This window comes from Setaria viridis, chromosome 7 (assembly GCF_005286985.2).
Source record: "Setaria viridis chromosome 7, Setaria_viridis_v4.0, whole genome shotgun sequence".
In the NCBI taxonomy this organism is placed as follows: domain Eukaryota; kingdom Viridiplantae; phylum Streptophyta; class Magnoliopsida; order Poales; family Poaceae; genus Setaria; species Setaria viridis.
The window spans coordinates 13,860,633-13,884,244 of record NC_048269.2 but is presented as its reverse complement, the minus strand read 5'-3'; the positions used below and the strand labels follow the sequence as shown (position 1 = coordinate 13,884,244).

Sequence of the window (23,612 nt, the reverse complement as noted above, 5' to 3'; positions counted from 1 at the left end):
AGATTCTCCTACGTGCGATAATTGCTATCCAAACTCTTCTAGGATAGTTGTAATGGAACGTTATCGGCCTCCATGTATCTTTCTTTTGTGATGTCATCATTCATCGTCCGCCTTGAATGTGAATTGGCCAATTGTTCGCAGCTTTCTCTGACTCGCCAATGGCTATTTTATTCAATACGCCTCTTCTGGTCGACAGTTGCTTAACGTCCGAATCCTTCAATGCCATTCTATAAATATGAGCAGCAATCGTTCCTCTTAGGTGCATTCGCACAACCGCACTGGCCTTCATCTCTGTAAGCACTTGATTCAAACTGAAACCCTCATGTCCAAGATGTCATCTTCTTCATCGTTCAATCAGGTATCGCTATGCTTTCTTAATTCTGAATTGGTTATTGTGAATCAACCCTTGACTCTTCGTTCCCCCTTTTTAGCCAAACCAAGTGGTCGAACAGCTTGAACAAGTCATCCAGATCCTCCATTCGAATGAGCCTCTCACCCAGACAGACAAAGCCTTGATCCAAGCTCATTGTGACCGATTCAGAGATCATCTGCCTGCGGATGTCAAATCAATCTTGTCCTCAATCGAAGCTGCAGGCTTAAGCCAGCAGGCAGAACAGTCAACCCTTCGAAGCCATCAACCTCCCCCTCGCGTATTGCTTGAAGACAAGTTAACTAGTTTGGAAGCAAGGAGGATCCAACTTCTATTGGAACTGGGCCGATTCGATAGGGAGATCAGCACTACTGAGACCTAACTGGGGCATCTCCCAAGCATATATCGCCAAAGGGAGTAGGTATTTGCTGATACCAGTATTGAGCCAACCGGATTTGCCTGCGATAAAATATCTTGGCTACGATACGACAATGACTTCGATGTAATAAGCTTCTGTATCCCAAATGTTGCAAGTATTATTTGTTCTAAGGGCGACTTGTATTGCATCGGCCATATCACAGCCGATTTCATTGGCTATCTGGATGTCTGCCTTTTTTCCTTCCTTCCTTTAAAGGCGATACCCTCAGTATTGGCTATGTCAACCCGAAGCATTGCGCCGTCGTCTATGAATCTACCCATATACTAGGGTAGTATTTCTTTAAGTATTTTCCATTTAGAGCACTTGTGAACTCTTCTCCTTCAAGTGTCTCAAAAATATATGCGTTGCCTGGAGCACACCGGTTTATCCGATATGATCCCTCCCACATAGGTGACCATTTTCCAAATTTAGGATCTTTAGACCCAATTGGAAACACAAGTTTCCATATCAGATCTCCTTGGGAAAACTCTTTGACTTTGACCTTTTTGTTGTACCATTTAGCCACCCTTTTCTTATTTTCTTCGATATTGATCAAAGCTCTTAGCTGATGACCCGCTAGGTCTTCCAACTCCCCTTTCATCAAAGTAGAGTATTTTTTGGCTGTTAACTAGTCTTGAAACAACACACGCCTAGACCCAGTCTTTAACTCCCAAGGTAGAACTGCTTCATGTCCATAAACCAACTGATCAGGGGATACTTTTGTGGCTCCGTGATACGCCATCCGATATGTCCATAAGGACTCGTTCAATGTAGTATGCCAACGCCTTGGCTGCTCTTCGATCTTTCTCTTAATTAGTTTAATGATTCCCTTGTTAGACGATTCAGCTTGGCTATTTCCTTGGGCATAATACGGAGAAGAATTGAACAATTTGATTCCCATATTAGTAGCAAATTCTTTGAACTCCCCTGAGATGAACATCATCCCTTGATTTGTCGTGATAGTTTGAGGAATACCAAATTGATAGATGATGTGCTCTTTGACAAAATCAATCATGCTTGCCGATGTCACATTCTTTAGGGGAATTCCTTCGACCCACTTAGTAAATAATCCATTGCTACCAATATGAACTTATGACCCTTACATGAAGGTGGATAAATCTGGCCAATCAAATCAATATCCCAACCCCTAAACGGCCATGGCTTTATTATAGGATTCATAGCCGATGGCGGGGCTCTTTGCACATTGCCAAACCTCTGACAATCTTGACAACCTTTATAGTATTTAAAGCAATCTTCAAGTATTGTCGCCAAATAGTATCCATTGTTTCTAATCATCCATTTCATCTTAAAAGCCAATTGATGATCTCCGCAAACCCCTTCATGGATTTCGCCCATCAGATTCTTTGCTTCTTCAACGCCAAGGCATCTATGCAGGAACCCATCGACCGTCCGACAATAAAGGTCATCTTCAAGCAATACATAAAATTGAACTCGCCTATCAACTTTCTTGGGAGGATCTTTTAAGTAATCGGCTATTTCTTTCCTCTAGTCATCAGCCATCAACTCCAAGGCCATAGCACTACAAATCGGTCGATAACCAGAAGCATGCTGATCGAGTTTGTTAGCATCCTCATTGTAATCTTTGGGAATATGCTCAATAATCATGCTCTTGAACTCTTTAAGTAACTGAAGGCACTGCTCATAGTAAACTCTCAAAATATCATCTCTGCATTCACATCCTCCAGTCAACTGATTGATAATAAGGATAGAGTCTCCAAATATCTCAACGGCATCAGCTTTGATTTCTCTCAACAATTGGATTCCGTTCCAAATGGCTCGATACTCAGCCTGATTGTTGGTAGCAGAAGCCTCAATCGGCAGCGAGAACTCGTAGCTTGCCCCCTGAGGTGATATGAGAATTATGCCGATTCCCGATCCAGTCCCACATGAAGACCCATCAAAGAATAAAGTCCATGGGGCCACTTCAACAATAGTAACCTCTGGTCCACAATGCTGAGCAATGAAATTGGCCATGACTTGCCCTTTGACAGCTTTAGTCGATTCGTACTTTAGATCGAACTCTGACAGAGCTAGAATCCACTTCCCAATCCTTCCATTTAAAATTGGCAATGACAACATGTATCTGACCGCATCATCTTTGCATACTACAACGCATTTGACTGATAATAAATAGTGTCTAAGCTTAGTACAAGAGAAATATAAGCACAGACACAGTCTCTCGACTGGAGAATACCTGGTCTCTGCATCCAAGAGTCTTCTACTCACATAATAGATTACTCGTTCCTTCCCTTCAAATTCTTGGACAAGAGCTGACCCGATAGCACACTCATCGGCTGATAAGTACAACCTGAACGGCTTGTTAGCTTGTGGAGGAACCAACACAGGAGGTGAGACCAGGTATTGCTTGATATCATCCAACGCCTTTTGCTGCTCTGCCCCCCAAACAAACTCCTGATCGGCCTTCAGTTTAAGCAATGGGCTGAAAGATTGAATCCTTCCGGATAGGTTTGATATGAATCTTTGGATGAAATTGATCTTGCCGATAAATGACTGCAACTTAGTCTTATTTTGCGGAGCCACGACCTTGTTAATAGCACTAATGATCTTCTGATTAATTTCAATGCGACGTTCATGGACCATGAATCCCAAGAACTGTCCAGCCAACATGCCAAAAGCATATTTATTTGGGTTCATTTTCAACCCATGTTTCCTTGTGCATTCCAGGACTTTACGCAAATCGGCTAAGTGCTCCCGGTACCCTTTCGATTTGACTACGACATCATCGATATAAATCTCCACTAGGTTGCCGATAAGTTTATGAAAGATGTAATTCATAGCCCGTTGATATGTAGCCCTAGCATTTTTCAATCCAAAGGTCATGACCAACCATTCGAATAAGCCGATATGCCTAGGACACCTGAACGCTGTCTTGGAAATATCTTTATTGGCCATTAATACTTGGTTATATCCAGCGTTGCCATCCATGAAACTGATGACTCTGTGTCCTGAAGCAGCATCTATCAACACATCAGCTGTCGGCATCGGATAACCATCCATCAGCGTGGCTTGATTGAGATTATTGAAATCAATACAAATGCGCAGCTTTCCATTCATCTTGTACACAGGAACCACATTAGAAAGCCACTCAGCATACCGACACTGCCGAATAAACCCTGCTTCAATTAATCTTGTAATCTCGGCCTTAATATCAGGTAATATCTTCGGATTACGACGCCGTGCAGGCTGCTAATACGGCCGATATCCTAGCTTTATTGGCAACCGATGCTCAACAATAGATCGATCTAAACAAGGCATTTTCATGATACTCCCAGGCAAAGCAATCTTTGAATTCTTTTAACAACTCAATTAATTTGCACTTATACTCAGAATCTAACTTAGCACTAATATACGTTGGCCTTGGCTTGCTGCCATCTCCAAGATCTACCATCTCTAACTTGTCGGTCGATGTAAATCCGTGCCCCAGCTTCCCATCCTCTTGGATGAACTCATCCATCAGGATAATTCTTCAGAGCCAACTGCTTGGATCGGCTGTAGCCCAAAATCGAACATCTTCAGGAAGTTTGTGTCCCAGACTTTGCCAGATATGCAGCTAACCTGTTCATAGTTCCACTGTTGTGCATCAGTTGCATCAATGCTGAAGGAAGATTTGGCGGTAACCACTTCAACCAAGTCGCCGATCCATTGGACGAGACATTGATGCATTTTAAATGGGATGCAGCAGTTGGCGTGAATCCAATCTCATCCCAGAAGCATGTTGTAGGACCCTTTACCATTAATAACAAAGAAGGTAGTAGGTAGGGTCTTACTGTCGATGGTAAGGTCGACGCAGAGTGCCCTCCGGGCTGGGGAGACATTTCCTTCGAAGTCCTTCAGCATCATGTCTATTTTGATCAGGTTTTCTTCACCTTTGCCAAGCTTGCGGAACATAGCATATGGCATGATGTAAATGGCTGCGCCTCCATCAATTAAAAGCTTGGTAACCGGCCTCCCATCGACTTTCCCCTTGAGGAAGAAAGCTTTTAGGTGCTGACGTTTTTTGTCTTCGTATTTTTCGAAGGTGGCTGGCATCGGCTCCAAGGCTAATTGTGCCATTCCTTGCTCTGCTTCTGTTGCTTTGTGGTCGGCTGGAGCCATGAACTCCATCGGCAAGATGAAGACCATATTGACATCTGCAGCTGATCCGGGATTGTCATCTTTGTCACCAGCTTTGTCTTTGACACCCCATACTTGGGATTTGACCCCTTTTCATTCCAAAGCACACCTTTGTTCCTCTTCCTGCAGCTCCCATTGTCGCAGGCGTTGGACCCTCCTCTTCTGGGACTTAGTCAAACCTACTGAGCACCATCTAGGATGTTCTACAACTTTGTCTTGTGATGCATGCCGCCACTTCGGTTCGCGACACATAGTCTCTTCGTTGAGGACCCTTGCATTGGCCCTTTCCTCCAGCCTGCTGGGTACATTAAACTTGCCCCCCAGCCGATCGTGTATACTGACCCTGCCCCCCAGCCGACAACGCACTGGGATGCGCCTGTCATCATGGTGAGACCTATCCCTGCTGATCGGCTTTTGACTCCTATCATCAAAGGATGACCTTTTGGACGATCGGTTCTCTTGGTATGACCTGTTGCACTCACGGCAGTTTTCAACTGACGGTAGCTTGATTCTCTGAAGAACGGGCATCTCTAGTGGTCTTCTGGGCGACGTATCATCTCTTCTATGCGCCTTGCCTATTCTTGATGCCTTTGGAACTTGTTGAGTAACTCTTGGGAGGTGATCGGCCGGCGAGGCCTTTCTGAGCTTTCCCCCTCCTGTAACTGACCCTTTTCCTTTGACGTTGTCAGTCGATACTTGTACTTTGGGGTCCATAGCTCTACTCCTCCTGGCCAATTCTGATGTCAGCACCTTCGTGGAAGGTGCGCTTTTACCCCCAACTTCCACCATATTAGTTGGGAATGGATGTTGGTTGATTTTCATTGGCTTCGCTGGTTTCGAGGGAATTTCAAACTTGAGCCTCCCTTGCTCAATAGCCGATTGGATCTGCTGGCAGAAGACCTTGCACTCGTTGGTGTCATGAGGTTTGGCATTGTGCCACTTGCAGTACTTGATCTTCTTAAGTTCATCGGCCGACGGGATCGTATGGTATGGTGAGAGCTTGATCTGCCCTTCTTGCAGTAGCAAGTTAAAGATCTTATCGGCCTTAGAGGTATCAAACCCGAATTTCTCAGGCTCCTTCTTGTCGTATAGGCATGAGATCGGCTTTTTGGTCTAAACCCATTCCGCCAAGCCAATCTCTGCCTCTTCCTCTGAGTCTGAACACTCGACATATGCCACTTTCTTCTGGAAGTTCTTCCTCTGATCGAATGGGCGCACATCTTGGTTCGAAAGCCGATGTACAATCTGGCTCAGACTCTCAAACTCTTGTGAAGCATACTTTTCTTTGATGTGCAGCAGGAGCCCTTGAAAAAGCCACGTCGGCAAGTTGGATGTCACTCAAGACCAAGCTGTAGCACTTGTTCCTGACCTCTCTAAATCGCTGGATGAAGCTGGCCACCGACTCATCACTCCTCTGCTTGAGATTGGTTAGATCTATCAACTTCATCTCATGAACCTCAGCAAAGAAGTACTTGTGGATAAACCAATCTCCCAAAAATCCATCCAGGATAAACCAATCGAGACAAAAGGGGGGAGTCTTTAGTCCTGGGTCGTTCAACCAGGATTAAAGGCCCCCTTCAGTCCTGGTTGGTAAAACCAACGGGGACTAAAGGGCCTGCCATGCCAGGCATGGGATAGGGCCCTTTACTAAAGTCCTGTTTGAAATTTCAGGCGCGCGCCATGCAGACGCCTACATGGCGCCTGTAATTTCATGCATCACGTACGTACCCCTTTAGTTAACCTTTGGTAGTTGAGACTTTTTTTTATAATGAAATCAAACTAGTATTTAAAGGAATCAAACTAGTATTTATACAATTAGTATATACAATTCTTAGTGTATATATATACATTTCTTAACATACTATACAAATCTTAGCGTATTATACAAATCAAGCTATCTACGATCTTCCCGTCGAGGTGTTGCTCGGAGCGTCTAAATTTCGTCCATCATAATAAAATTCCCCTTGTGGATTTACCACCTCGTCCACCAGGAATCCAATGAGATCTTGACATATTGCCGCTACTCTTTCCTTCTTCAAGAGTCTATGTTGAATATTTAACATCTATAATTCGAAAACATGTGAATTTTACATGGACAATTAAATATAAGGAGGTAGAAAATAATTAACTATTTATAGTTTTATTTTACATACTTTATAGTTGTGTGGCGGCATCTTTCCCTTGGGTCCCGCAAAACTATGCATATGCTCACAAACGTAGTAGCCACATAAATTATTCCCGAGTTCTTGTCTTAAGAACTTCAATGGGGAAAAAATAAGTTATGAAATATTTGTGTTATAGAATGTACAAAATGTGCAGATTTCATACGTACTAGGAAGTCTGTGTTCCATGTAAGTTTTTCTTTGAATGGACCTTTGTGTGTCCTGATGAATTGTCTCCATGCATTGCGGATTAACATAATGAATGATACAGTTTTAGGTGAAAATTTAGGAAACAAACTTTTGCATAGAGATAAAGGTCTAGAATTATTACAAGGCTAGTATGTCTTGTATGTCTTGGTACTCCACCGGATCTTTCCTCAACGAATCGAAGACAGTGACATGGCTTCTTTCAGGCTCAATTATAATGAGGATTCAGTGGTAGTGGCGTACGTAAATGTTCATATATATTAGAGCTAACTAACATTAATCAAGTAAGGAAAAAGAAAACTAAAGTAGACGGTATACACACACTTACTTGAAGTTGTATGAAAGTAGTATGAAATCCTTGAATTTTTGTTTGTCTAGAAAATTGTATACTTCCACCAAGGTTTTGTCTAGCGCATCCTGTATCTGTTTTTGGTTAACTATGGATGGATCCATGAAGCCAACATGGAAGTACACTTCTGGTCAGCACGTCTGAATTAGCATCCTACGTAAAATGGAAGACAAAGTTAGTACAGTGACGCACGCACAAAAAATAGTGATATGAGCTAAAATTTACATGTAGATAAACGGACACTTATAGAACCCATGCGTTGATCAAAAATACGTCCAGGGCATCATGATGGTACACTTCGTATATATCCTTGAATTCTAGCCACATGACTTTCTCACCTTCGTCGTAAAAATATATCGGTTTTACCTTAAGGTCGAACATCTTCCTTGAGTCGGCGGACACCTTCATGTACCATTGATGGAATTCGTACATCTTTGTTGATAGCTTCCGTACCAACTTAGGCCTTACCAGAGACTTGCCTAGCTCAAAGGTCCATCTCAGTTCAACTGGGGGGGTGCAGCTAGTAGCTCTACTTGCCTGAGACATCCATCAAGTCCCATACTTGTTTCTTCCATGAATTGCAATACTTCTGCTTGTTGATCCAAGGGCATTGCTGCTATCTTTTTAGCATGTTTTTCTAGTAGATGCCCGAGGTCGGGGATAGCACCACTAGCAGACGACTTTCCTTTCCTTTTTTTCCTCTCATGAGCCTTGACTAATGCCTGTTCGTAGTTCGATAGTAGTGGTATCCTCTTGTTGGCTCCTTCTTGCATCCTGATAAAAAAATTTAATTCTCTTCGATCTACTGGCGGTGGCTCCACCTCCCTTGCTTTTTTTTCTTCATCCTGTTTCTTGAACCACTCCCTAGCCTCTACTTGGATTTTGGCCCAGTGTTCCGCATAAGTCATTGCCTCCGAGCGTTCCTCATGAGTCACTTTAGGCTCCTTTATTTTCTTCTTTCTCTGTCTTGGCTTGGGAGATAGTGGTCACAACTTCTTAAGTGGTGTTGAAGGTTCCTTGCTCGGGGCTGCTCTTAGTCCCGGTGATGGTGATCAGGGAGGGTGTTGTTGTCATCGTCATCGCTCCCACCACCAGGATGTGGTGGAGATGGAGACCTTGATCGAGCAGGAAGTGATGGTCCTGGAGCAGGTTGTGCTGGAGATGATGGTCTTGAGCTTTGCGGAGATGGTCACTGCTGGGGATCTGCGGGGAGTGGTCTTGAGCTCTGAGGAGATGCCTCCGTGCCGGGGATGATGATGTAGCGATTGTGCCATAAAATGATCCCATGAAGCGCATCTCCTAGTGTCCATTCCCCATCGCCTCCCGGGAGGTTGAGCTCTAGGCCTTCATATTGTCTATCAGCGAGGTGCTCTAGGCTGACCTTGGCATAGCCAGGTGGAATCTCCATGCCATGGCTTGTCTGCCGTGCCAGGATTGGTAAGGCACTCCCGTACGCCACCTGTACATATAGCAGAAATAAAGAAGTTATTAAACTCCAATCTCGAGGCGTGGATCGATTGAGAAGATTGCATAAATATTATGTATAAGTATACCTTAATGGTGTGGTTGCCAACCGGTGTATGCAGCTCACATGAGGTGCATTGCATGATGGCATCCACAGCGAACCGTTGCTTGTCCATGGGTAATCTTGGTGTCTGTGGATTGGGGAGCCCTGTAGAAACACATCTGCTCCCGAGGCATTGAGAAGGGCTGGCAAAGTTTGGATCTGGTAGTGCTCCAGATTGGGCCAACTCCGCAACTGCGTGGGCCACTCGACGATTGATTTCCTCCTGCATTCTTACTTCTTGTGATTGCACTTTGGATTCTAGCATGCACCGCCAGCTCTCCTCGATCTGTTCCTTTCTTCACTTGCAGCTTCTGTATGAGGCACTATCGCCTCGGAAAGCAAACTTCCACGGAATGACCCCGAACCCTTGGCAATGTCCTGGGTGCTCGGGATTCCTAAGGGCCAATGTGAGCTCATCATTCTCTCAGTTCACCTTCAACCTCCCAGCCTTAACATCTTCAATGTTCTTGATAAGCCTTTTGGCCTTCTAGCGTATTGTCTCATTGAAGAGCAGCATCCCATTCTCTTAGCTTAGGAAGCCTCCATGAGTGTAATACCCATTTTTAAATCGATCGGGTTATTCAATAGTTGCTGGTACGATACCCCGATCGATCAGGTCTTGTTCCATCTTCTTCCATCTGGGAATTGGTGTGCCATAACCACCTCGCCCTAGACGATGATGGTACTCCTTTTGACCAGCATTTGTAGTGTTGGTCTTGACCTTATTCACACCATCTTCGCTCCTCTTGTATTTGACAAATGCCTCCCAGTGGTCCCTCAACTTTGGCCACACATCGAAATCCGGAGTTCAGCCGTTCTTATGGTAGTTGGCATCAAGCATCTTCTTGAATGCCTGGAATTGTGTGGCCATCTTCTTCAGCGTCCACGCTTTCACATCCTTTTCAATATATCCTTCAGGAAATGTGAAATGTTTCTTGACATCTTCCCACAGCATATTCTTTTCTGTATCCGGGAGCGTGTATGGATTAGTACTTTTGCCCTTCCATTCACTCATGCCGATGGGCACGTTGTCCCTTACGATTGCCCCGATCTGACTCACGTACTTCTTTGCCACTTTTTCAGGAGCAACCAGCCTGCCCTCTTCTATGACTTCCATGATGACAAGCCTTCCATCCATCACTCTTGTACGACCTCGAGGCTTCTGACCATTCATCGATCTAGAGGGCTAATAGTTCAAGATTCATTAATTAGTACATAGTAATAACGACTAAGACATTATAGATGGGGTAAAACAATGGAAATGATATATACCTCGTCAGAACCTTCCGCCATGGTAAGGTTTTGCTGGGGCTTGGGCTCTTCATTGCCATCGCCGGAACCTTCCGCCATGGCAAGGTTTTGCTGGGGCTTGGGCTCTTCATTGCCATAGCCAGACATGTTGAGGAACATGTTTGTCTGGTTACCCTATCATCGGTGTATGTTATGGGAAGGTTGGAGCCACTAGCATCACCAGAAATAATCCACTTCATTAGATACCTTGTGGTCTCGTCGTCTGCCATCTCAACTACTTTAAATACACATGAAATCATAGTTACATGTACGTTAAGGTATATACATGAAATCATAGAACAACCATGGAAAAAAATAAATTGATTGAAACGTACACATGAAATCATACACGAAATGAAACTTACATGAAAACTTACAAGAAATACACAAGAATTTCTTGAATGAAACTTAATTACATGAAATGTCTTTAATGTGTTACATGAAATCATAGTCACATGTACGTTAAAGTATAAACATGAAATCATAAAACAACATGAAACCATACATGCAAGTCTTGAATGAATCCCACCAAATTTGAAGTGTTTCTACAAATTTCTACGAATTCCTACTAAATTCTACCAAATTTGAAGTGTTTATACAAATTTCTACTAATTTATTGGAATTTCTAAAAAATTTCTACTAATTCCTACTAAGTTTTAGAATTTCTACCAAATTTCTTCTAATTTCTAAGCATAGTAATTCTTACTAATTTTTGAATTATTTATAATAAAACATAGTAATTTCTAAAAGTTATACAAAATGTATACAAAATTATACTAAGCATCTGAACTAAATTATACTAATTTCCTACTAATCATAGTAATTTTCTATTGAGTTTGAACTAATAATAGTAATTTCCTATTGATTTTGTACTAATCAACTGATTTTCTACAAATTTCTATTATTTTCTAACTAAAAAATAAAAAGGGACCTTGCATCAACAAGCTGGTGGCTTGCGTCAACAAGGGCCCCACCGTACATGCGGGAGCCAGGGCTGGCGGGGGTTACGGTGGTGGCAACGGGGGGAGGAGGCATATGGCGGCTGGGGCGGCGGGATAATGGCGGTCGGGGGCGGAGGAGTGGCAATGCATGGGACGAGGAGGCCGGGGCGGCGAAGGCTAGCGGCGGCGGGGAAGGCGGTGACGACGGGGATGGAGGCAGTGATGAGGACGGAGGTCGACGGCGACAATGGAGATGGAGGTGGCAACATGGCCGGAAGTGGCGATGAGGCGGCGCGACGGAGATGGCGGCAATGAGGGGGCGCGATAGAGGAGGTGGCAGGCTGGGGCGATGATGGAGGCGGCAGTCCGTGCGTGGGCGAGTCAGCCGGGGCGGCGAGCGACAGCTCAAGGGGCGATGGGCGACGAGGAGAATGATGGCCGGTGAGGGAGGCGGACGGGCGGTGACGGAGCACGCAGACGGGCGTGGTTCTTGGCAGCAGTGAAAAATTTGCCTAAGTGTTGAAGGGTGGAGGGGGGTAGAAGACGACTGTTACTTTTATCCCCCCTTTTATCCCGGTTCATAATTGAACCTGGGACTAAAGGGGTATTTTGTACCAGGTGCGAATAGCAACCTGGATAAAAGGCCCCCCTCCTTTTTATCCCGATTGCAAACTCGAACCAGGCTAAAAGTTTACGATCCGAGTGGGAATCAAAAAATACCTGTTTATCTCGGTTACAAATTACAACCGGGATAAAAGGTGGGCGGGGGCTTTTTGTCCCGGTTGCAATTGGCACCCGGGACAAAAGGGTCTTTTTCCCATTTTTCGTCTCCCGCGTGTTTTTTGGAAATGGATTTTATTTGTGTTTTCACTAGATTTTAGGATGCAAAAAATAAAAACTTTACATATTTCAAACATGCAAAAATATATTAAATTAGCAAGTATATTATAATAAGTTTGAATGAGTCATTAATTCTATACAAGGTCTGTTAGCTTCTAAAATAATTATTTTACTGCATCACTATGATCAAGAAATTATTCAATTAAATAATTTCAATGCGCGAAAATTTAAATTTATGTACGTGGTTAACATTATTCATATTGATCTAATAAATCTTCACCTCAACTAATTTAAACACACAAGAAATCATATATATGTTAAATTAAAATTTGTATCAAGTAAGATATGAAATCATAGACCTTTTACAATGTAACTTTACATAAAGGTGAAGCAAATTTAGTGCATTACAATGTAACGTTAAAAAATTTCTTCTTCACGAAAGTTCCTTGATCATGATCGCGGTGTAAGTACAGAGCCTCTTCTTTGGATAGTAAGATGCTTGGGTCAACTTCAACAACGAATGGAGGCATGTCATCAAACTGATCATAATCATCTGATTGGTATGTTTTGTCCTCGACTCCAATGATTTTTCTTTTACCTAGAAGAACTATGTGGCGCTTTGGCTCCTATGGCTCTTCTGGATTTCTCTTGGGTTTGCTAGACATGTCCATCACATAGAAAACCTTATGCACATCATTATAAAGTATGAATGGTTCATCACTGTATCCAGTATTGCTTAGGTCCACTATTGTCATTCCGTACTGATCTTTGATTACGCCAGTTAGCTTCACCTATTTGCAGCAAAATAGAGGAATGTATAGCGGTCTGTATTCGAGTTCCCATATCTCCTCTATGAAACCATAATATGACTCCTTGCTACTATTTCTGTCTATGGCATTTATGCGGACACTAGTATTCTGGTTCGTGCTTTTCTGGTCCTAGGCTCTCGTGCAAAATGTATAACCATTTATCTTGTAGCCTTGGAATTTCACGAATTTGCTAGCAGATCCCCTGGCTAACCAAACGAGCTATGGGTGAATCTTAGAGTTACCCATAAGTTGTTGGCGCAACCAGGAGGGAAAAGTTTCCATGTGATGACGTGTAAGCCAAGCATCGGATTTCATCAGGTTTTTGGAAACTAGCATCTGCCTGTGATGCTCAATATACGGAGCCACAAAGGATGACTATTGCAAAACAGTGTAGTGTGCCTTGTCAAACAAATCAGTATCATTGTTTAAACTTGATTTCCTTCCAAGGGTACCCATTCCTCGGAGCCTCCTCTCGTGGCGTGAAGTTGGAACCCTAATCAAGTCAATTGAGTCAATAAAATCAACACAAAACTCGATCACCTCCTCTATTCCAAATCCCTTGGTGATGCTTCCTTCTTAACGGGCATGATTAAGAACATAGTTTTTTAGGACTAACATGAACCTCTTGAAAGGCCACATATTGTGCAAGTATGCTGGTCTGAGAATACCAATCTCTTTTACTAGTTGAACCAGGAGGTGCGTCATAATATTGAAGAAGGATGGTGGAAATACAAACTCAAAGCTGACAAGACATTACACCACATTATTCTGTACCTTTGCTAGCTTGGATGGATCGATTGCCTTCTGTAAAATTGCATTGACAAATGCGCATAGCTTTACGAGCAGCAATAGGACATTCCCTAGTAGAACACCCCTTAGTGCAACCGGAAGCAACTGGGTCATCAACATGTGGCAACCATGGGCCTTAAGATTTATGAACTTCTTTTCTTTCATATTTATTATTCCCTTTATATTCGAGGAGTACCTAGACGGGACCTTCATACTATTCAAGCATTCAAACAAGCTATCCTTCTCTTCCTTACTGAGAGTGTAACTGGCAGGACGTAAGTAGTGCTGTTCATTATCTCTCTTTTTCAGATGTAGGCCATCTCATTGCCCCGTGACTTTCAGGTCCTGTCATGCTTCCAATGTATATTTTGAGGTCCCATAAACACCCATGAAGCCTAGCACGTTCATGCAAAGATTGTTCGTCAGGTGCATCACGTCTATTGCGTTGCAGACCTCTAGAATTTCCCAATAAGGTAGCTCCCAAAATATTGACTTCTTCTTCCACATGGGTGCACATCCATTATCGTCATTCGAAACAGGTTGGCTACCAAGATCCTTTCCAAAGACTACCCTTACATCCTTTATCATCTCAAAGACACGCTTTCCATTATGGTGTGCTGGTTTTTTACAATCGTCTGGCTCCCCTTTGAAATGCATCCTGCTCTTTCTCAGCTGGTGGTGAGCAGGTATAAATCGATGATAACCCATATATACGACCTTTTTATAGTGCTTCAAATGCATGTTGTCCGTGTCGTCTAAATAGTGAGTGCAGGCCCTATATCCCTTGTTTGTCTGTCCCGAAAGGTTACTTAGTGCAGGCCAATCATTGATGGTTACGAACAACAATGCTCATAAGTTAAAGATCTCTTGTTTATCCTTATCCCACACACGTACACCTTCTTCCGTCCAGAGCTGTAAAAGTTCATCAACCAACGGTCTTAAGTACACGGCAATGTCGTTGCTGGGTTGTTTTCGGCCTTGGATAAGCGCCAACATTATAATGAACTTTCGCTTCATGCACAACCAAGGAGGAAGGTTGAACATACATAGGGTCACAGGCCAAGTACTATGACCACTACTCAACTCACCGAATAGATTGAATCCATCAGTACTTAAACCAAACCTTATGTTGCTTATATCAGTTTCAAAGTCCGGGAATGCTCTATCAATTGATCTCCACTGGGCCCCATCAATGGGGCGTCTCAGCATCTCATCTTACTTACGTTCCTCTTTGTGCCATTGCATCAACTTAGCATTCACTTTGTTCCTGAACAAGCGCTTCAAGCATGGTATTATAGGGAAATACCACATCACCTTCGTGGGAACTCTCTTCTTGGGAGGCTGCCCCTCAACATCACCAGGATCATCTCACCTGATCTTATACCGCAGTGCTTCGCACACGGGACAAGCATCCAGTTTCTCGTATTCAGCACCACGATAGAGGATACAGTCATTAGGGCATGCGTGTATCTTCTGAACCTCCAATCCCAGAGGGCAAACAATCTGTTTAGCTTCATATGTTGTGGATGGCAATTCATTATTCTCGGGAAGAATCTTCTTGACAATTTTCAACATCCCCTGAAATTCCTTATCGGACACACCATTTTTGGCCTTCCATTGTATAAGTTCTAGTGTGGTACCTAGTTTTTTATGGCCCTGCTGGCAATTTGGGTACAACAAATTTTGGTGATCATCTATCACGCGCTGCAATTTTGCTGCTTCTTTCTCAGTTTTGCAATCTCTATGTGCATCCCGTAGCACCTGACCAAGGTCATTAGTAGGGCCATCTTCTACAAACTCATCTTCATCAACCTTGCCCATTAAAGTATCTGCAAAAGCTTGGCCTGCAGCCTAGTATGGAATGTTGTCATCCTCCTCCTCCTCTTCTTCATCTTCCATTACAACCCTATTTCGCCGTGCTTGGTCCAAACCAAATAGTTAGGCATGAAACCATATCTAAACAAGTGGCTGTGAATAGTCCCCTAGGAAGCCTGTGAATAGTCCTTCTGTTAACACCAAATTTAGAAATGTGCTTAGAAAGGAAGGTATCGGCTGATGATGCAAAAAAATAATGAAATCTCCTAAATAAGGCTGAAGAAAGAAAAAGCAAGAAAAGAAAATCAACGCATGCGGCAAGAATTGAATAAAATATTCTGGAGATAGAGTTGGTTAGGATAAGCTTGATTAGAGATAGAGTTGGATTAGTTAGAGGTAGAGTTTTGATTAGAAAAGATTGTGTACATGACTTGCCTTGTACGTGGTGCGTCAGAGGCCATCCGCCCTATAAATATAAGGGGTTGTGGCTATTGTAATTATCATCACACGATCAATAATACAACATATTTACCTTTATCTTTCGGCTTCACGCCATTGCCCATGGAGTAGGAGTAATGTAGCTTCTCGACGAGTTCCTTCTAGCAAGCTGGGCTGCATCGACCTCGATCTTCGGCAAGCTGCAAGTTCCATCACCAGGTGTTCTAGGCTTTAACCACCAGGTGCATCGCTGTGGTTTCATCTGCCAGTTATCGAGTATCCTGGATCTTTAACTTACGACGCATCGCTTCTGTCTCGATCTACGGTATTCACCAGTTATCCTGCCTGGATTAAGTCTGCATTGGCTAATATTTATCTGTTCTATCGTCTTGCCGTTCAATTTCCTTTAATTAGCTTTAGATCAGTTCATCATAGATGACAGATCGCTTAATAGCTTCTTGCATCTTAATCTTGGTTACCCCTTCGAGTGCTGTTGGGAGTAAGTTCTGTTGTGATTGGATTCATCGGCTGGCGGGGTTCAGATTAACATTCTGCTAAATATTTCTAGACTGTAACTACCGGGCGCATCGCTGTGGTTTCACCTAAAAATATTGGTGGTGACGTTAGTTTAGATCTCATCGGCTTGTGGCTTTAGCTATGGTGGAGCAACAACTCAACAAGATCCTGTTTTTATCGGCCGTCTAGCTGATGGTTATTGTAAATTATATTAAATCGGCTGGATGGCCGATGAATCACTCACATTCGTCAAGGTACTGTAATCGGCTTCGCAGTCGATATATTTGTCATGATTTATTTTGTTGCACCATTATCGCTACTGTGCCAGGATTATATCGGCTCCTGATAGGCCGGTTGCCTCGGAGTCACAACGACTATCATCTCCTTGTCAGTTGAATGGTCAAACTGACAAGCACGCCCGCACACACCATGCGCGCCAATTTGGATTCTTCACTGGAGTTAAGCAGATCTCCCAGGTCCTCATGTGCTAATGCAGGGTCCACCACCGCTAGGATTTTGCACTAATAAAAATCCTAGAGCCAGCAAGCTTTTGTTGTCAACACCTTTTTATTACTGCATTGGAAGCATGGACAACAAATGAACCTATTCTCTGGCTTGTTCGCTTTAGCCACTTCGAGAAAATAATGCAAGCCATCAATAAACACCTTGCTCCGTCTATCCGCATTATACATCCATTACCGGTCCATCTGCATCGTATTATGCATGAAAATGGATTACACATGAAAATGGATTACGCATTTTTTTCATTTTTTATTTCTGTTGCACACAATTAATTTTAATATATTTTTTAGCATGCAGGTCTCTAATATCTTGCCAACGTTATAAATATTAGGTTATATGGTAGTTGTTTTTTTTTACCAATTCAAATATATTATTTCTTTATCCTTCAATGTTTACAAATATTAGGTTCTCTTGTTGCGAATAAGTGTGTCATTTCCCTTTCACATCAAAATTCATCTTTACGTGCCTATTGATGGTTATTTGATACACTTTACGACTTATCTACATGCTATTCACAATTGAAAGCATGTCAAACTTTATAGTGCAAATGATGCTGAAAGTTTAGATATAGATAGAAATACACATATTGAAATTTCAGATCCAAACAACATGATACAGTACGACAAACCATCCACTGAGTATTATCTAGGAGGACTGTAAGCATCCTTGGGCGGTGAAGATGAAGGTTCCGCTAACCCAGCCTCATCCTGTAGTTTATTTGTGCCTTCCACAACAGTAGTACTAAGTGGACGTGAAACACCGGGACTGGTGGTGGAGCATACCAACCACCAAAAGGAGGTTCCTGACCCGTCGTAACAGCATCTTCATGATATCTTTGCAAATAACGAAGCATTGCTTTCTTCCACGTGCTCATTTTCTTTAGCTTATCATGAGGGTCAGCTATGGTTTTCCCCTTGCCGCGAGAGGAACGACGATCGCCCCACCATCGCCACTACCTCCAGTAGCAGAAGCTTTATCTATGTACAAAAATTCATACCTTAGCACTGCAGAACTTGTTGAACTTGAAGACCGTGAACATCTTGGCAAGCATTTCTCCACCGGGTGGCACCGTACTTCACAATGGAAGAGCTTCGATTCTACGAGGAAGGGGACACGGTCTTCCACGATATCCATTGCCGTTCTTCCTCATAGAATTAGAGCTCCTCCTTGACATCCATTGTTGCTCGGCGGAGAACATGCTCGCCAAGATGAACACGGTATGCAAGTTCAACAAATATGGATTTGAAAAACCATATTGAATTTGAGAAGATAAATCATCTAGATAAGGGTAGCATCATTCTTAAACCACTGCAAGGATACATATTATATATGACACATATGACATACTAACTTTTTCCTCATAATTAATATTGAAATCCTCTCCATTCTACCTCACATTTACTCTCCATTCTCCCTCACATTCTAGCTCAAAACCCTCTCCATTTTCTACTTCACATTCTAGCAAATAAACTATCCATCTCCATTCGACACATCAAGTTATTTTAACTAATACGAATAGTACATAACAAGCAAACAATCCATCACATTCTAGCTCAAAAACATGTATAAATACAAATCCTCTTCATTCTCCCTCTTTCTAACAAACAAACTCATTTTTCTCCCTCTCTAAAGCATAAAACAAGGCATAACAAGAGGATGAAGTAGCTAACCTTCACAACACTTTGGATGAGTGAAATCCCCATGGAAATGAGAGAAAAAAATTCAGGCAGCACCTCCCCTAGGCTTGCTTCGGAGCCATGGAGAGGAGGTGAAGCTCTCTGTCTTTGTGGAGTGTCCTGGCCCGGGCTGGAGGAGAAATAAGGTCTCTATCTTAAGATTTAATGGGGATGAGTTTTTATCCTAGTTTAAAATTCCAACTGGGAAATAAGGAACACCTTTTGTCCCGGTTGAAGTTTACTCCCGGTTGGAAACAGCAACCAGGACAAAAGTGCAACCCTTTTATCCTGGTTAGAATTACCAACCGGGAGTAAACTTTTTTATGCCCGTTGGTAACTCCAACTGGGACAAAAGGGTTGCGCTTTTGTCCTAGTTGGTGTTTCCAACCACCAACCGGGACAAAAGGGTGCTGCCGTTGGTGCCAGTATACTAGCTGTTACAACCGCGACTAAAGGGAGGCCTTTAGTCCCAGTTGCAAATACCAACTGGGAGTAAAGCTCTGCCCCATTCCAGCCTACCATGGCGCGCCCCCTTTTATCCCAGGCTAACTTTAAACCGGGGCAAAAGGGGGTGCATGGAAGATGAGTTCTCTACTAGTGTGTACGCAATCTCAATGATAAGGAAGAAAGTGTGATATAATTTCTACAAATTGTTGAAAGAACAAAGTGGTGGAAAATAGATTATTTGTAGATTTTCCATCTCTCATGAACATTCTATCAAACATCTGGTGGTGCAACAATCATCTACCAATCTCGGAATAAATCTGTTTTAAGGATCCAAGAACTTGAGATTGAGACGTCTGAATACTAACCATTAGCCATGGTAGATGGGAGATAGTGCTACTGCTATCGTCAAGGCGTCCGCTGCAGTGTTGCTATCGTGCTGGAGTCCAGCACCCACGTCCTATGCCACTGTGTGGTAGGGCATGGTGGCACGCATGGAATGGCGACAGGCACACAAGGGCAGCCAGGTGACGTGTGCGCAGGGGCGGCCAGGCGGTGGGGCGCGGCGTCCGGGCCAGGAGCGCGAGGCGGGCGGCAGACCAGGGTCGGCGGTGGAGGCGGGATGGCGCCCGGACGGCGGCGGAGGATGAGGATGGACTGGAGAGCAGGAGAACGGGGAGGATGGGGATGGAGCAAAACTGTAGGAGAATGGGGATGCAGGAAGAGAATGGGGAGGATGGCAATGGGATTTGGCATGCGCGCCGCACCGCCGCCGGCCGCCGGCCAAACGCTAATTTTTTTTTTGCGATGTTTCCTTCCTGGCCTCCCGTAAATCCCAATCTGTGCGCGCCTGTGACCTAAACGTAAAAAGATGAAGCATTTCCATTTATGCCCTTGTGTAGAGAGGGTTTCACTAAGTGGACAAAGGGGTAAATTTGTGAAGAATCAAAAAGAGTCAGTTCAATCAGAACAGGATGGTTCACCGGTTTCGTAGAAAACTAGCCGGTTCGATCGGTTTTTAGTGGTTCGATTGCATGGCCGATCTTTTAAGTGAACCGAGCCGGTATAGGCCCTGGTTCGGTCTTTTAACGGTTCAACCGCTGATCTGGTCCAGTTTTCATAACTATGCTAGAGGGCTGACTTGTCAACCTCCTATCAAGCTCTTCTTCATCCCTCTTGTTTCTTTCTGCAGCCGTGCTTCATACCGATTGCCACAGTAGCACATCCGAGCTGGACCTCAAATGGCAGTGGTGCACGTGTCTCCCCAAACACATCCTCATCACGCCTTACTCTCCCTTGCCTCTCCTCCCACAACCCATGCCTCACCAACCGCAGCCCTCCGGTCATGCCTCCCCAACCGTGAGTTCCTGCAGTGACCACTGGTAGAAAATGGACCTTTAGTCCCGGTTGGTAGGGGTCAAATCTCCCGGAAAGCCATCCGGGATTAAATGTTCGAGACAAAAGGGGGTCCTTTAGTCCCGGGTCATCCACCCGGAACCAAAGGCCACGCCTGCCAGCCGCGCGCCCGCAAGTGGCGGCGCGCACCGCCCGACCACTACTGGCCCGGCCTTTGCCCATCCTGCTCTGCTTCCCCCATGACCAGCCGCCGCCGGCCCGACCTCTGCCCGTCCCACTCCGCTTTCCCCACGCGCCACCTCCCCCGCGTGCCGCCTCGTTCTCCGCCGCCACCTCACCCGTGCGCTGCCTCCGGCCCGCTGCCGCCACGACCAGCCTCCCCCGCGTGCCACCTTGACCTCCGCCACTGCCTTCCGCAACCGCTACCTCTGCCTCGGCTCCCCCACGCGCCGCCTCCGGCCCGCTGCCACCTCGACCCGCCCTGCGACCACCTCAGCTCCGCATGCCCAGCCGCCCGCCTACGTGGGAAGAAGAGAGGATAAGGAAGGAGATCATGATAAGGAAGAAGAAGAGAGGGAGGAGAGGAGGAGTTGTGGACCTGTGCATGCATAGAAGAGAGGAAGAAGGAGAGAAGGATATAGCGTACCTGTGCGCTGTGCAGCTATGGACCGCCGATTTAATATGGAGAGAGTCTGAGAGAGAGAGAGAGATAGAGATTGAGGAGGTGGAGGGGTAGGGGGGCGTGGAACGAGGGTACAGGCCTTTTCTCCCGGTTGGAAACACCAACCGGGACTAAAGACCCCCCCCTTTAGTCCCGGTTGGTGTTTCCAACCGCGAGAAAAGGCCCGTCAGGGCCACTGGCCTTTACAACCGGGACTAAAGGAGCTCTTTAGTCCCGGTTGGTGAGCCCCCCGCCAGTGCCTGAGTTTTAGTCCCAGTTGGTGAACCTTTAGTCGCAGGTCAAATATTAACCGGAACAAAATAGGGTTGATGGACGGTCAGTTCTCCACCAGTGTTTGCAGGAACTTGCTCTGCTGACCTTGACCGCACCGTATTCGCTAAGGTCACCCGCGTCGAGCTTGTCACCACCAACCGTGCCGCAGAAGGTAGACCTCACTGCATTCAGCACCCTCACCGGAGTTCCTCCATGCCTCTACAGCCATCCGCACCCGCACCCTTACCGGATGTCACCATGCTGGCCTCGCGCTCGCCTGCGGGGGAGATGGCACCTCACGCCATGCATATGGGACGAGGGCAACCCACACCTAAGGTGAATATTCACTAGTGGGATGACCCCGTCCCAGCTCGCCTCGGATCCAAGCATCAGCAAAATCGGGTACGCCCTAACCTGTCTCGTTGCGTCCATGGAACCAAACACACGCCTAGAGTTCATGCTCTATTTATTGATGCGATGTTCCATTATTTAGAGCATTGGCATATATGGTTCCATCACTCCACTAAATAAATTGAAACAACCATTTAAAAACCAACATAAAATTAAGAGATGAACATATACTTTGAAGAAACAAAATGAATCAATGCACAGAATGAAAAATAACAAACATAAAATAAAATAAGGAGATAAAGAAGAAAGAAACCGAGAAGACCAAAGCTTTCCCACGGGTTTCTTCTGAAGGAAAATACATATAATAAGATTTGCTATTGCCTGCACCTCAGGCAGAGTTTGAAATATAATTTAATTATAGGACAAGTTGGCCATGTGCTAAGATGCTAAGTGAGCTGTAATTATGACACTAACCAAACATCAGCTATGGAAACTACGGTAAACGTTAGCGTGTAAGCTTGATATTGCTATATATACTGCTCCATCCGTCTTGTATTGTAGGTAGTTATGGTACTTCTATGAATAGATTCATAGGGTTACTATATATTGCATAGCAAAAGCTATGAAGTAGAAATGTAAAACGAACTATAATTTGGGATAGAGAGAATAGTAGTATATTGTAGTGTTGCTAGAGAAGAAGGGCCCCCCTATTCGTACCTTGTAATGTCCTAATAATTGGTTGCTAGATCTCGAACTACAACCATGTGTGTCAAACTTAATTATAATAAAAAAAATCTCAACACGAGATTCCTGCACGCAGACAAGATCATCATGAGCGAGATTCCTCCGCGCGCTGCTCATCCAATGCAACGGTAGACGACAGCTAGTCAGACCCACTGTTGCGATCGGATCAGCTGGCATGGGCCTCGTGGATGGGGATTTGATTTCTTTCATGATCCTTGAGATGCACGAGTTTATTAGACTAAATTTCAGATACTATCGTAGTAACCAGTGGGATCCAGGTCCCGGGCTGGGGGTGCTGCAGCCCGGGTCTGGTCCAAAAAACATGCAGTATTTCTTTGTGTTATGCCAGTGCTAATCAGCCTAACTAGCTTCAAATCAGCCGAGGATTTTCATGCAAGATCAATTTACACTGATCCAGTCCTGGCTTAGCTGCGATTCTGGATCTGCCCCTGGTAGTACCGTTTCGTGGTTCGTATCGATCCTTGTAAGGGATCAAGCCCATGTGTACAAAAATCATGAAGCTGCAGTATCTTCAAAAGCAAATACTTCCTCCAATCACAAATATAACTCCATTTGAATTGTCCTAGTATTTTTTAACTTTTTGGCTAATAATATCCAAACTTTTACATAGATATTGACAACACAAGATTAACATTACACGACTTACCGCAAAAAGTACATTCATAATGTAAGTTCTCTCTCTTAAGATCATATATTTTTACATATATGTTAGTTAACGTTAAAAAAGTTTTATTTTGAACAAACCTAGATGGACATTTTTAGTGGCGCGAGTTAGTACGAAACAGCTAGCAATTGGCCTAGAACTAATTGTGATTTTTTTTGCGGTAAAAAAAAATTCTTCGAATACAACCGTTCTAAACCATAACAGTATGCTGATTGTCTTTAAATAGCCGGTGGC

The 23,612-nt window shown here is 44.2% G+C and overlaps 1 protein-coding gene across 1 annotated transcript; it reads right to left on the bottom strand.

The window, feature by feature from the left end:
* Window positions 1-2,294: 2,294 nt before the first annotated feature.
* Window positions 2,295-2,783, bottom strand: LOC140223441 (uncharacterized). The gene has a single exon (XM_072295283.1). It carries the CDS (start codon window positions 2,781-2,783, stop codon window positions 2,295-2,297), a length of 489 nt encoding a protein of 162 aa, XP_072151384.1.
* Between the last annotated feature and the right edge of the window lie 20,829 nt (window positions 2,784-23,612).